Below are 16,040 nucleotides of genomic sequence, written 5' to 3' on the forward strand. Positions count from 1 at the left end.
CTGCCCTGCCTTTGATATTTTAGCAACTGCTTGCAGTGAAGGCTGGCCAATGAGGGCTAAGGGGGCACTGCCCCACCAACCTCACTTACCCCATAGCTAGTCCCTTGCCTGTCTGCCTTCTTACAACTGGTTCAGAGGCATGGCTCTGTCTGTCAGATGCCTCCTCCCCAGTCTCAGTCTGTTGATTCCATGAGTCATTTATTTTGGGGTGTATGGGGTGCTACACTTCCTCCGCCTTGTGGGATATACAGTATTTAGGAAAGGAAAAGCCAAAGGAGTGAACCCTACACAAAGTGGGTGCTTTAGAGTACTAATACTTAATCCCCTCAGGTGTCACCTAACAAAGGAGTTCCCCTGAGTTGATCAACACTTGTTGACTGAGCAGCATTAAAGATTGGTACATACCTAGGACATTTACATAGGTAAATTTACTCTTCGCATGCTAATTGCTGATACAGTCACACCTCAGGTTGAACGTGCTTCAGGTTGAGTGCTTTCGGGTTGCACTGCCACGGCAACCTGGAAGTAACGGAGCGCGTTACTTCCGGGTTTCGCCGCTCGCACATGCGCAGACGCTCAAAATGATGTCACAAGCATGCACGGAAGCGGCAAACATGGCACCCGCAGACGCACCGTCGCGTCTTACATTATTATAAACAAAATCTGCCCTTTTCCCTTATGAGGTATCCAAGAGCCCATATAGAGTCCTTATGTAGGTTTCCTATTGGTAGGAGAAAATATCAGAGGTCAAGCAGAGAATATTGAGAAGCAAAGCAGCTAGTAAGCCTGATCTTTATTGATCTGTTGCAACAGGGTCCTCACTCACCACACAAAGGAGGGAGGAGGAACCCAGAACAATGGCGCGCAAGGCCTTATATAGACTTTTGAAATTGCCACCCTGTAGATCAAGACCACCCCAAAAACATCATACATACATCACAGAAGGGGTGTAGCTCAAGACACACACATCCCCGATACATCATACCTACATCACAGAAAAGGCGGTCTACAACAGAAATTTGAATGTCGTTTTTCTCCTGTTGTTGTTTATCTCCTGTCTGGCAGGTTACTTGATTGGATACCCTGCTTACTTGATTGGATTGTCTGGGAAGCCTGACCAATATTTTGTAATGATAAATACTTAGTTCCTGGGCCAGTTCACAGGCTCACACCCTATTCATATCTTAAATGTGCCCTTAAGACAGGATTTGTGAAGGAAAAGACAATGGGGAGGCTTTTCCATTTTCCTTTGACCTTGCAGAGAAAACATTTGCTCAGTTTGGGAATCAAAATGGTTTCAGGTCGGTCTTCCTGTGTTGATCTATGTACGTGCTTGGTTGGTACACTTATGAACATTTAACATATATCTAAGACCTCAAAATTCCTATCACAACATTCTATTCAGGATGCGAATGGGGCTCCGGAATGGATCCCGTTCACATCCCGAGGTACCACTGTACTAAGAAGCAGGTACACACTTTCCAATTCACATGAATCTTGATTACATTCTCAAAGTCTGACACTCAGTCTTTACACATAAACACTAATTAAACACCTAAAACGCCTTGCATAACTCCCCTTTTAAGACACATTGGGACTGTCTTATAACACATCTCAGTTATACCATACAAGTTATAAATAAATCCTAATATTTACTATACGTAAACATTTAGTACCACATATTTACTACAGTATATAACAAGATGAAGTTATGAGACTGGGGGTTTGAACAGGAAAGGGTAATGGGGCTGATACTACTGCAAATGTTCTTTGATTGTGGCAAAGTTGCCAGGTACCTCTTCTATCAGAGAAATTACAGGTGATATGTTTCCATGGGAACTAATTGTCAGGCAATTTCCATTACATCTTCTACATAGGGCAAAATGACTCCCCCCCCCTTTCCCAAGGATGATGTAATCTAGGTGTCTGTATATGAAAAGAGACATGAAAAATGCTGTTTAAGACAAAACAAAGACTGACACAGAAAGCTGAGTTTGAACTCTGTGTAGACTAACATTTTAGGGCTGCCTCTCACTATGGAAGTGAGGTGGGAAGCGAGGTCTTTTTGGCTGCTGCCTGGCGGGTTCAAGCTGTATTTTCTCCTATGCTCATCCTATTTCTATATAAATTAACAAATATTACAAAAATATTGTAAGGTAACTCCTTCAAAAGGAAACTTATTATCATCATCTGTATCCCAGCTTTTTCTCCAAAGACCTCAAGGCGGCACACACAATTCTCCCCCACCTCATTTAAACCCCACACAACAACCCTGTGAGGTAGGTTAGGTTGAGAGGCAGTGGCAGTGACTGGCTCAAGGTCACCCAGTGAGCTTCATGGCCAACTGGGGAGCTGAACCCTGGTCTCCCAGGTCCTAGTCTAAGCACAACACCACACTGGCTCTTCTGCTTACCTCACCTGAGTAAGCACTGCATCCTTGAAATACAGCAAGAAATTGAACACTATCATTTGTGGACTGAAGAGAGACAAAGGATTCTTAGCATGTTATTTGTGTTAATTGCCTGACTGATGCAAGGCTGTCTGTGTTTTCAGTAGCTGTTTTGTGAATTACCATGGTTAATTATCCTTGTCAGTACTTTTCTACATATCATTTTCCTCTGACCTCACTGTTTTTAATTCCCCAATCTCATACCATGTGAATATATATACCTGAACTCTGCATGTGTCTGATGAAGCAAATTCTAGTCCGCAGAAGCTTGTGGCATAATACATTTGTTAGCTTTTAGGGTACCAAAGGACTCCTAATCCTTTCTTTGGGTTTATATCCAAGGAGCTGGTGCATGGGTTGTTCAATACTATAGCTGGCAGTTCTACTTTTTAAAAATTGATTTTTTAATTTAAAGTAACAGCATACCCATAGAAGGAAAACAGAGCTTAGTAGTTGCACATAAAAGAAATAAAAATAGCTGCTGATGGCTGTAATTTTAGATGTTCCGAGAAAGGCAATCAGTTGAAAGTGTCTCTCCATAAGGTTCTATGAGTCAATGGAAGGTGAAAACAATATTCAATTGTCTTAACAAAGTCAATAAAAGTATACCATGTCATATAGAAGGTGTGAGTCCTCCCCCCCATTGTACTTTACAGTCTATTGTTTTTCCTTGACTCGTATTTCTGCAACTTATGAGTCATCTTAATGGAAATGAATGTAAATTACTTATGAGTAAGTGTCAGGCTCACAATTTTTAAAATAGTCTGTGCAACCCAGTAATGTTTGCTTGGAAGTAAGTCCCATTGTGTTCAATGGGACTTACAACCTAGATAGTGTGTTTAGGGCTGTATCCTTAATTTACCATTTATTTGGCTTTTGTAAGGCATTTTCACTGACTTCAGTGACACCTAAAGGAGAATAGCAGAACTCATTTGATTCTATTTAGAAATAAATGGGGAGCATTGCCCTCATGTCACAGACCAGCATATGATTTCAAAGGGGCAATTAAAGCTTGTTGAGATTGTAGTGCTTTCTATAAATTATGCTGGACATCCATCCTGCACATCAAAGGAAGAGTTTGACTGTGACTGCTTTCTACTTGCTATGCTCAGCAGCATAGCGTGGTTTGCTGGTCTCAAGGCGTGTGGGGACGTGGCACACCAGGGGTGCGGGGTGTAGAGGGTGAACGGAGCCCGCCATGCCAGCCCAGCCCTCACTGCCACCTTGGCAGCTCCCTTTCACACTACGCCCGATTATGCTTCCAAGTTTAGGTGGGAAATAACCAACCTGTTCATATCTTCCAGGAGTTCAGTGACACACAGGGCAATGTGGCCCTTGTGAATGGAATATTTCCCGATCTTGAATTGCCATTTCAGGCAAAAAGACTGCTTATTTCTGACCATAATGTATAGTATTTGCTCAGGAGCCTCTCTCTCTCTCTCTCTCTCTCTCTCTCTTTCTGTGTGTGTGTGTGTGTGTGTGTGTAATGTTGATCATGCTATTCTGAGTAAAGTTGAATTGCCTTGCCCTGGAAATGGCAGAATACTTATTTGTTGTACCTATTAAGTGGAAGTAAACATTAAAGTGAAATAGGACTGATTCAAGGGAAATGACTTAGCCATTTTGAGATTGTGTTGGTATTCCATAGTCCATAATGATCACGATTATTTTTTTCAATTAAAGAAGAGCATGTGATAGGCAAACTTCTATTTTCACTGGCCAGTTCCACTCATTGTTATAGCTTTAGAACTTGTTCTGCCTATAACCTCACTCTGGAAGGAACACACACATATTTTTCTAATTGAACAATGATTTAGCAAGTGGACAAGATCCAATTTAGATCTGAATCACTCCAAGAGAACCTTATATTCAGTGTTATACCTAGGCTTTCTTTAGATTGCTGAAGCAAGGACAGTGAAAGAGACATGTGGGAAGGAAACAAGACCCCAAAATAGGGAAGGGCTACACCTCAATAGAAGAGCATATACTGCACTTGCAGAAGGTCCCAGGTTCACTCCCCAGGAAGGGCTGAGAAAGATTCCAGCCTGAAGCCTGGAGAACTGATGCATGTCAGTATCTAGTAGAGATAATGCTGAGCTAAATGGATTAAAGTGATTGTTTGGAGGGTGGCAACAAAGGAGATAACCTTTTCAGTTGCTGTGTGCTGCCAAATGGAATATCCTCCTCAGCAAGGCCCACCATGCACTAACATTAAACATTATTTCCAATGGCAAGTTAATACCTCCATCTTCTCCCTGGCTTTTAATGGAACATGATGAGTTGGTTATCTATGGTGTCTATTTGTGATGTCTATTTTTGTTGATATATTATACCTGGTGGGTATAATTATAATCATCATCATCATCATCGGTGGTTTGACTCAATTTTTAAAATGTGCACTCTTTTCCCCCCTGCAAGCCAAGATGACAAATTATTATTATTATTATTATTATTGGGTGGTTTGACTTGATTTTTAAAATGTGTATTCTTCCCCTCCTCCCGCAAGTCGCCAAGATGACGACTAATAATAGTAATAACAATAATAATATTTCCTATAAGACAGATTCATAAATAATGCTCATCCAGTTTTCTCCCAGGACAGGCGCCAAACAGACAAATAAAACTGTAATGCTGCAACCCTATGTGGCCGCTAAACCTGCGAGGTGATGCTAATACACTCAGTTTCTGAGCAGCCTTAGCAGCACGAGCGCACTAACACTTTGGAGGCTCGGCCGGGGCGCGCCCGGCATCTATACCCCTTCGCGCGCATGCGCCCTGGACGAATCATTAGCTCCTCCCCGCCTCTTCCTGAGCCTCTGGTTCGCCCTGTTACGGAGGTTGGCGCTTGCGCTTTTTCTTTCGGCGGGGGTTACTTCTCGTTCCCTCGCGCGTAGTAGTAGTAGTAGCCTCGCGAGAGCGGCTCGTGAGGGCAGTAGCGGAAGCTCTCCCGGACACTCCTACTGAGGAGGAAGAAGGCTTCGCAGGGGGGAAGAAGAGGGGGCCGCTCGGAGCGGAACCCTGGCGGGCTTGCGGTGAGTCGGAGCTCCGGGGCGAGGGCGGAGGGAGAGACGGGGAAGAGTCCCAACAAGACACTGGAGCCTCTGCCTTGAGGCTGACAAGGCGGGCGGCCGGCCCCTTTCCCCTCTTGTTCCGCCCCTGCCTGTCAAGGGGGCCCTGGCGCGCGCTCTTGCCAGCCTACCACTTGCATGGGGGGGGGGGTGGAGGGAAGAGTTTGGTGCGCGCCCCTTAAGATTCTAAGAAAAATATCTCGAGCTGAGGGAGGCGGGCGAATGAATCCTTTCCCCCCTTAGCCCAGTAATGATTCACTTGCCAAGGGGGGCAAAGTCCCCCCCCCATCAATGACTGTATTCTGAGGAGTGGGCATCCGAAAGGGGGCATTTTGCTGAATTCATTGTTTCTTGTGTTGGTTTTTTGCTGCGGATGAATGTTAATAACGTGCACCTTATACAAAAACGGAAGTTGCAACAAATGCTTAAGCTTATCTTTAGAGTGATAAGTGTAAGCATTGACTTAAATGGGATTCTGATTCCTGAAGCCCGACCTGTTCTCCCGAACAGGTGTGCATAAGGATTGCTGTGTTATATTGGGAAACAGCTTTTGGGCAAAAAGAAATAAAATGGTGCCACGCATTTAAATCCACAGATATTACTAGCAAATTCTAATTTGACATTATTGCCCGTGCATATGTTTTGCAGATGTCTGATAGTGTGAAAGAGAACAGATAGTTATTCACAAACTATGACTAAATATATATATTCTATTACTGGCACAAGGAGGAAATGAACCATAGTTTTTGCTGCTGAAGATTTCACAGAACTTCCCCAAATAGTAATGATGACAGGCTGGTTCCTTAGAAAAAGCTGATTGACTTTACCACCTCTTGAGACCAGTTCTCCCTGTAGCAATTTCTAGGATATGGTAGATGGTATAAGCAGTATAAGTAATTTTTCAACTGTTCAGAGTGCTTCATGCATACAAATGGTGAAAATGAATACAGACCCAGCTTCTTCTGTGAAACAAAACTGGCAACTATTTGATAAATCAAGGCAGCTGTCACTTTTAGCGTCTGAAGCCTGTGTGGGACAAACATATGTTATTAATATGAGGCTGCTCTACTAACCCCAGGACGTGGGTGGCGCTGTGGGTTAAACCACAGAGCCTAGGACTTGCAGATCCAGAAGGTCGGCAGTTCGAATACCCGCAACAGGGTGAGCTCCCGTTGCTCGGTCCCGGCTCCTGCCAACCTAGCAGTTCAAAAACATGTCAAAGTGCAAGTAGATAAATAGGTACCGCTCCGGCGGGAAGGTAAACGGTGTTTCCATGCGCTGCTCTGGTTTGCCAGAAGCGGCTTAGTCATGCTGGCTACATGACCCGGAAGCTGTACGCCGGCTCCCTTGGCCAATAAAGCGAGATGAGCGCCGCAACCCCAGAGTCGGTCACGACTGGACCTAATGGTCAGGGGTCCCTTTACCTTTACCTACTAACCCCATATTTAACCACTTGCCTGGTCACTGTAACCATTTAGGAATTTCATTCAGGCAACTGAGCAGACTACCAGAAGGTCTTTCCTCCTCCGTTTCAAACAAGCTGCCGGTGAAGCCATGAAGCACTTCATCCTTCCTCCAGCAACCCACTGTTTTGCAATATTGGGTGTGTAGGAGATGAAGTTACCTCTTACACTTGTAACATGGAAGCAAATAAGCTGGGTGATGGAGGGAAGGAGCATCCTTTTCCTTTGCTGCCAGCCTGCTGGGTTTCTGCAGTTGGCAATGGGCAGGTGAACCTCCTGTGCATCTAACATAATGGGTTGGTAGCAGAACAATTTGTCTTCCCAGCCACCACGTTTTGGACACACAGGCAGAAGTTTTGCCTCCTGTGTCTCCAGTACAGAAATGAAGTGTGATGGTGGCAACCGCCCAGCTTGCTTATTCATTTATTTTTATTTAACAAAATTTATATACCACTTACTCAAACTAAATACTTCTAAGCAGTTTACAAAAGACAATCTAAAATATTAATTAAAAATACCAGTAAAGGCCGACATTAAGAACAAGTTACATAATTAAAAGAGAAAACAAATTCCATAATTTAAAAACTTGACTTCAAAGCTTGGTTTTAAGGTAGATGAACAGGATGGGACTTCACCTCCTGCACATCTAGTGCAGAAACACAGCAGGCTGGTAGAGAAGGGATGCCTGTCCTGTTCATTCAGCACATAAATCAGACTGGCAACTTCACTGCTAGTTCACTATGCTTCTGTGCTGACCACAGAAGAGGCAAAGCATCTTCCAGCACACTTAAGCATAGAAACAAGGCCAACAGCAGAGGTGGATTTTCTTCCTCTTTCATTCTGCCTGCTACATTTCTACCCTGCAAACAATTTTTATTTGCCATATGAGGGGCTGGGAAAAGAAATAGAAAGTGCTACGTCCATTCTGCACCATCCCCTTGTATGATTTAAAAGTAGGGGAACAAAAAAATATCAGGCTAGTAACTTTGGGGGCTGTGCTATTCTATGATCCCTGTGGGCATGTCCCTTTACCTTTTTAGGGATGGAGAAGGGGTTATGCTTGCCCCAGTACTACTGTAGCTCTACATTCCATCTAGCCCCTTCCATCTCTAAATAAATACATTTACTACCCATCTATATATGAAGGGATACTGGCTTATGAATAGGAAGTTAGCTTTATAAAAAATTACTTGTTCCAAGTGAGTGGCTAACATAGTTCTTGCAAGTCAACTCTTCGTCTAAGTATGCTGCTGTTCTTTCCTTATTGCTATGTATAGTAAGTATAAAACAGCTAGGATTAATTTGGATTGCTGTTTTGCAGGACACTCCCATTGAATTTAAGCATTTTGACTTAAGTAGTTTGCGCTGCTGTTGTGTTACTGCTTGTAGGACAGTCATCAACAATTTAGTTTTCAGTTTGGGCTCTGATTGTCTTGTATAGATATTTTTCAAGCATTATGCTATGTGCATAATTATCCAATGCATTCAACTTCCCTGAATGAAGCTGCTTGATGGCCAGTGGCAACCACATATTTCTGGCAATCTCCCTGGCTCAAGTGCCGGGAAAAACTCATTTTCTTCCCCAAGTTCTCTGTGTACCACAAAAGCACAAGAGTGGTCTTGCCATGTTGTGCAAGAAAGATCCTTCCCTCCTTCCAAGTTATTTGTCATGCATAGATTAACTGGTGGGGTGGAGGTGGAGGAAAGGAGTCAGAATTTCATTTCACAGTAGGTTTTGGAGACATTCAGAGGGAATAAGTGTACAATAAGAAGTTGGAGAGGGAGATCAGTGACCACCACATATAATATATGGCTGCGAAGGCCAGACAAGATTTGTGGACAGGTGACTTTCAAGGGTCTTTGTTGTTGTTGTTTTTCATTTATGGGGGGCACAAATTTTGGCTTGGCTTTCTGCCCGGGCATTTATTTGCATTTACCAGTGGTCTCATCCCTAGTATCCTCTGCCTTGCACTGAGGGACTGGGAAAGTGGTGGGAGTCTTCTTTCATTTTATAGAGGATACAGAGAAGGTAACAAGCAGTGAGAGTTTCTTCAGTTCATTATAAGGTATTTCTGCTGTTTCTTGCTTGAAAACTGCATTGGAAATTAGTCCTCCAGAGTAGGAATCTGTGTGGACTGGTGTCTGATTTACTGCTCACCAGAGGTTGAGGGCACCTTCCCCTACAATCTGGTTAATGGATTTGTAGACAACTGGTAATATAGAAGAGTTACAAATGATTTTCCTATAAGAATGTGCTTGCATGGATTGTATAGGTTTTAAACTCCAATTCAGTGTTGGAGGTTTGCAAAACAAGGTGGTTCTTTTTCATATCCTTTTCCTATCTGGTGTGTTTATAAACAGTGCTGGTGATTCATGCATTCAGTAAAGATTTATTGAAATAAATGAGGCTTGGGTTATAATCCCAAGTATGCTTTTTCAAGAAAATTCATGGGGCTTGCTTACAAATAAATGTGACTGGGATTATAGTTTGATGTGGGTTAGATCCAGACTTAATCATCCATTGAAATCATCAAGTTAAATCAATCACCAAGTTCAATTTATTTCAGTGGGTATACACTAAATATTACTAAGTCTGGGATCCAACCCAGCATGTGTGAGATGGCACTTAATATGTGTTTTAAGAAATACATGATTTTGAGAGTCTATATGTGTATTGTATTGGAATGTCAAGATTCAGGGGATTATTGTTTATTTTGGTTGCCTTGTTTGGTTTTAGTTTAGTTGGGCAAGAGTCAAATTTTAATGCAGTTGGATTCATTGCTAAATATGAATGTGTAACTATTGGGGGGGAAACAATACTGCTTTAATTATTGGAAGAAGTAGTGTGGCTTCTTCATGGTGTGCTTCAGCAGGAGCACACTTAGGGTTTTTTTTTTTTTCATTTAAGGACACTTGACATCAAGAAACTGGCGTTCATATTCAGCTGAAAGTAGTGTGCCTTTGTTCAGAGCAAACATGGAAAGAATTGGACTGCACTGGCTTTAATCAGTCATTACTTTTATAGAATATGCGCCTGTTTAAAGAGTGTTTCCTCCACAGCAGTTCTGTTTCTCCAAAGCCTAGTATATAAGGATGAATGACTTGCGACTCTGCTGTGAAATCAGAAGCAAAAACTATTTTCTCTTTCAACAGCCAGCAGGGGCACGATATAGCTGATAGCGAGATAGGGACAGATTACCGTATCTTCCCCTCATTGTAGATGAAACTTTCCTGAACCCTTTCGACTCGTATTTTACTAGTTAATAAAAGTTTCAGCTAAGTTTACTCGGAAATAAGTTCCCTCCCCCCACCCGAATTTTAAAACCTAAGTATTCATGGAACGCTACATTCCAAAAGAAATCGGGGGAAAACCAGCCATGAATAATACCATAGGAAGTGTCGTGTGTGTGAGTGTCGTTCGTGTGTGTGTGTGTGTGTGTGTGTGTGTCTGTGTGTGTGTGTTTTAACCCTCACTGCAAAACCAAGTGGGTAGTTGACCAGTACTTTGGAGTTCCTCCCGAACAGGGGAAACCCACATTACTGGGTGACTTACACGTTTCTCCTCGTCAGTAATCCGATAGGGGAATCCTCCTGATCTTTGACTTGGGGGTGGGGGGTTGTCGGATTTTTTCCGGTAATAAGCGCTTTCTCCTTGCAAGGAGGAGCGCCGTGCTGCCTGCGGTAAGGTATAGAAGCCAGGCTTTGTGTGATGCACGCCTCGCCTTCAAGGGAAAGGACGAGCGCTCAGCAGCAAGCAGCAGGAGCCGCTCTAGGGCTCTGAGGAAGGCTGGCTTGGCTTGGCTAGGGGGCGTGAGGGGGCCGGTCTTTTTTCTCTCTCCCTCCCTCCCCCACTTGCGCTTTTTTAATTATTTAATTTGCTTCGCCGGCTGGGAGTGCGGGGCGGGGAGTCCTTTTTCCGGGCTCTGCTATTGGCCGCAGCGAATGCCACTCGGTGCTTCCTGGCAGCCCTCGGTGTGCCGAGCGAGCGAGGCTGCAGAAAGAGGAAGCGGCAAAGCGGAGTTGAGCTGAGAAGAGGAGGGAGAGGGAGGCTCAGGGCGCGGCCCCTGTCATTGATCCGGGCTACTTCCCTCAATGCTCCCGTCTCTTCCTCCCTTCCTAGGGCGGATTGGCCCTCGCTGACTCCCCCTGCCTATGCGAAAGACGGAGCCAGAAGTTGAGCAGGAAGGGCAGCGCGGACGAGAGGGAAGGCTGGACCGGGAGCCCCCGGAGAAGCTTCAGGGAGAACTCCGTTCCTATCCGCCTTCATCATCATTGCTGTCCACGAGCATGGAAGCCGTCGCCAAATACGATTTCAAAGCCACCGCAGACGATGAGCTCAGCTTCAAACGGGGGGATATCCTTAAGGTAAGTGATGCACAAAGGAGCAGAGATTGCCCTCTTGAGGCTTTCCCTGATATGAGTCTCTCCGCCCCGCCCCCCCCCCCGAAGCTCTATCGCATAATGGGCAACACTCTTTTATCTCTTCCCACACCCTTCTAAATTTGTCTGCTCTGTTCTGCTCATAGAGAGGCATTTTTTTTGATGGCACAGCTGTTCTAACGTTGTAAATGGAGTGTAACTTGGTTTATGATTGTATATGTTACAGCCTAGTCCTCAGTTATTCCCTTTCCATATTTAAACCCCTGTTTCCCTCTTCTAGGTTTGCTGGTGCCAAATATCTAGAAATATTGTTTTGTCATGAGTTAGTACTGTTTAAAAAGCTTGCACTGATTCTACCTTGTGTCTGCATATATATATTCTACCTTATGCAGTTCACGGTACTCTAGTTTCATTATTTATTTATTTGGATGGGTGTCAAATATCTAAAAAGATTGTTTTGTCATGAGTTAGTACTGTTTAAAAAGCTTGCACTGATTCTACCTTGTATACCTTGAGTCTGCATAGATATGTTCTACCTTATGCAGTTCACGGTACTCTAGTTTCATTATTTGTTTGGATGGGTGCACACATATGTGCATACTACACTTGCCAGCTGAAGGTAAAGCAGGCTGCAGTCTATGAGATCTTATACCACAGTAATCTGTTTTAAGGTACCACGGGATTCTTTTGCTACAACAGAGTAACTGAGCTATCCTGTAGAGCTATCCTGTATGTCACCTTTTGGTCTGAACTCTTGGTTTGGAATTACAGGGTCTGAGAAGACTTAGACTTCTTAAAAATCAGTAGTAATGGTTCTCAGAATCGGTTCTTATATTCATTTTATTTAAAAGTAATGAATTCGTTACCTTGGCATTGAGTTACATTGGATTATATTGGCTTCGTCTGGGACGTTTCAGTTGAAAAACTAGGTGGATTTAGATTATGGTATGTTTGACCTTTGTATGGCATGTAGTCCACAGTTGTTGTTATTACTATTATTAGTTACTGCCCTTCACCCTAAGGTCCCAGGATGGACAATCACATAAATAAAATGGTTCCAAAAATGCACATTTCAAGTGTCAAAAGCTAGGGTAAAGAGATATGTCTTCAGCATTTGCTAAAAGCTGTATAATGAAGATGCAGGCACACCTCTGTGGAAATGTTCCACAACTTCAGCAATGCCACAGAAAATGCTGTCTCCTGGGCCACCATCCCCCTGAGTTTCTGAGCACTGTGGAGCAATGGAGCCTCCTCTGTTGATTTTAACACCCAAGGGGGTCTGTGGGGAAGGAGGGCATCAATGGGTGTATAGTGAAGGCAAGCAGGAGTGATTGTGTCAGTTACTCTACACATCTCACCATCCCGCAGTGAGCCAAGAGCCTTGACAGGAGCATCAGCCATGCCAGCTTGAAAATCCCCCAAAGCATTCAGAAATCAGATTCCATCAGTCTCCAAATGTGGACCAACTCAATGGGTCTCTTGCACTTTTCAGGGTAGAGTAGCTACATACAGCCCAAACCTCACCAGGGATTGGTCTGTCCATGACAACAGACTCACAGCAAGCCCCTCTATCAATCGAGTATTACCAGTCCTTTCTTGGGCAAAGACCAGGTGAAAGGTGTTCCCAGTTATATGTTGGACCATTGATGTTCTGAGACAGCCCCATGTTTGCCATGGAGGTAATGAAGTGCTGAGCTAGCCCATTCAGCCTCGGCATAAATATTGAAGCTCCCCAACACCACCATGAAGGAGTCCTCCAGCACCACATCTGAAATTACCTTGGTCAGGGAGGTTGTAGAGCAATGAGGTGGATGGTACAATAGCAACACACCCATTCTCTTTTCCTCCCTCCCTGGTCCTGCACCAGAAACATTTTCTTCAACCCAAACATGATGTGGATTGGTTTCCTGGTGAGATGGAATTTTATGACACAGCTGGATTAACATAGGGCCACCCAGCCCATCCATCCGGGTCTCAGTTGTACATATCAACTCTGCCCCTGCACCTGCATCAAATGGATGATAGGTGTTTTATTCTAGATAGACCTGCCATGTAGCAATGACAACACCAAGCTGGGGTGGGGGGTGACTGGCACCCCCCGATTCTGAAATACAGCAGGCAAATGTAATAACACAGGAAGACCCTAATCCTTCTGTAAAGGCTTATAGATAACAGAATAGCAGTACATAATTTTGTAGGAACCTGACAAAAGTAGTATTTATTTAAATAATTTAGAAATATTTACACCCGGCCTTTCTGTCTATCAGACCTCCACAGCAGCTGCTGAGAAATAAAAATGAATGCACTGTAAGAATATATTTAGATGCAAGGGTGACTGAGGAAGGCATTGGGGGACAATGTAAAAAGCCCACTGTCCCAGCTTTGATTAAATTGCTCTACCAAATAAATTAACATTGGCTAAATATTAGGAATACAATCATTTGATGTTGGGCTTGAAGGACAAGACATGAGGTTGGACGCAGACAGAATAAGTCAAGCTGGCTTGTCACTTGCCTTCACTTACCTCTTGTTCACAGGCTTTTTGTCTTCTTGGCAGGGTGAATAATAAATGTTGGTATTTTGAATACTTCAGCCATGAATTATGTTCATAATTTTCTTTCCTTTCTTACCAATGAAATACAAAAACTTTAATTTAAACAAATTTTTAAGTGGGACGCCGGTGGCGCAGTGGTCTAAACCACTGAGCCTCTTGGGCTTGTTGGTCAGAAGGTCGGCGGTTCGAATCCCTGCGATGGGGTGAGCTCCCGTTGCTGTGTCCCAGCTCCTACCAACCTAGCAGTTCAAAAACACGCCACAAAGTGCAAGCAGATAAATAGGTACCTCTCCGGCGGGAAGGTAAACAGCGTTTCCGTGTGCTGCTCTGGTTTCGGTGTTCCGTTGCGACAGAAGCGGTTTAGTCATGCTGGCCAAATGACCCAGAAAAACTCTGCGGACAAATACCGGCTCCCTTGGCCTGTAAAGCCATATGAGCGTCGCAACCCCAGAGTCATCTGTAACTGGACTTAACTGTCAGGAGTTCTTTACCTTTTACCTTTTTAATTTTTAAGTTAAAAGCTTTACAAATTCTAAATGTTAGTAACCTGATTCATCGTATTCCTTTGAAATGTGGGCTATGATGACTAATATACATTATTACGTTTTTGGAGGAAATGGAACAAAACGTTAGAAAAATAGGCATTGTGTTGAAGAGTAAGATTCTTTTCAGGTTTCACGTTAATGTGATTTCTGCTTCTGTATTGGGTACCATGGTAAAGTTGCTTAGCTGAAGACAATGCATTGAAGTCTCACAATTTGACCTCTGCTGCATGGAATGTGAAAATAAGCATTATGTGGATCCAAGAGCTGCTGTAGTGAGTAGTGGTAGACTTGGATTAAGATGACCTAAGTTAAAATCCTGACTCAGCCATGGCTTGGCCTCACAATAACCTAAGTAGGTTTAGCTCAGATATAACAACTTGGTTAAAAGCCAGGACTTTATGACCAAGCAAGGACTGCAATCTCTCATTTTAAGCTAAACCCCACTGGCACATGAGAGAGAAATATTTTAAGCATTGCTTATTTGCTGTTTTTAACACACCAGGCCCAGAAAGTGTAATAAAACCGAGACTATTAGCAGTACTAAGAGAAATTTTTCAGTATTTACTCCTGCATAATGAAAATCATTTTGATGCTATATTTACCGGTAAGTGAAAGCTACTAATGCTTTACAGCACATTTGCTAAGCTATGTAGCTGTGCTAAAAAAAAATGGACATCAGCCTGTGTAGTGCAGCCAAAGAGTTTGCATCCTACATTCACTGCCTCTTACAAGAAATGGCTGTTGAAGTAGAACAATTTAGCCTTATTGATTCGTGTGAAAACTGTGAAATAATACCTCAGTAAAGACTTTCCTGTTTCAGGTTGGTTGAAAATTCAGTCAAGAGTTCTGGATCCTGACAAGTAGTCATCTGTGTAGTGATCATAATTACACTCCCACCGCCCCAAAATCAATTCTCTTGTTCTTAAGCATGCCCTTGCAGTCTGCTGAGAACAGTAAGATGTTTTACAATTCCTTAGAGAGTACATCTGGAGGAAGGAGATTTTAGATTGTGAGGGTATGTGGTGTGAGTTATACTACACCTGGTCATTAACATATTCCTCCTTTGCAAGTTTTGCTCTTTATGCCTTGTAACTTGTTAAGTCTGAAGATGGAAATTGCAAAGAGGAATAAATAGAGACAGTATTAGAAACTGGGATATAAAAGCTAGGAGCCAAATAGCTTCTGGGACCTGGGTTGTGGGTGCCAACACAGAATGTTTAGTAGCCATGGGGTGGGGGGCTCGCCAACACTTTTTATTTATTATTTTGATAAGCATGAACTAATATGCTATTCACATAAGTGACACATTGTTAATATCACATTTTAAGCCGAAATTTTTAATACATGTTTAATTTGGTGTTTACGATAAATATATTAGTACTGTATTTCAGTTTCGAATACACTCTACTCTTTAATCTAAAACTCCTTAACATATTGTCTATTTTTAACATATACTTTAAGGCTTCAAAGCACATACATTTCTGTAATCCTTGAGTGTCAGCCAGGCACAAAAAATGGCACCCAGCCTTTTTGAGGTGCTTGCAAATGGAAAATCTTTTGGCGCAAAATGGGCCTGGCGCC

The 16,040-nt window shown here is 43.1% G+C and overlaps 1 protein-coding gene across 1 annotated transcript in view; it reads left to right on the top strand.

Moving 5' to 3' along the window:
- The first annotated feature begins 5,277 nt into the window (after window positions 1–5,277).
- The window catches only part of GRB2 (growth factor receptor bound protein 2), a 46,916-nt gene continuing 36,153 nt past the window's right edge, over window positions 5,278–16,040 (top strand). Inside the window, exons 1-2 of the mRNA XM_083429961.1 lie at window positions 5,278–5,481; window positions 11,101–11,345. Coding sequence (XP_083286087.1) covers window positions 11,133–11,345 — 213 coding nt within the window. The 5' untranslated portion in view covers window positions 5,278–5,481; window positions 11,101–11,132. The remainder of the gene's footprint in view (window positions 5,482–11,100; window positions 11,346–16,040) is intronic.

This window comes from Podarcis tiliguerta (assembly GCF_965153285.1).
Source record: "Podarcis tiliguerta genome assembly, chromosome: 2".
NCBI lineage: Eukaryota > Metazoa > Chordata > Lepidosauria > Squamata > Lacertidae > Podarcis > Podarcis tiliguerta.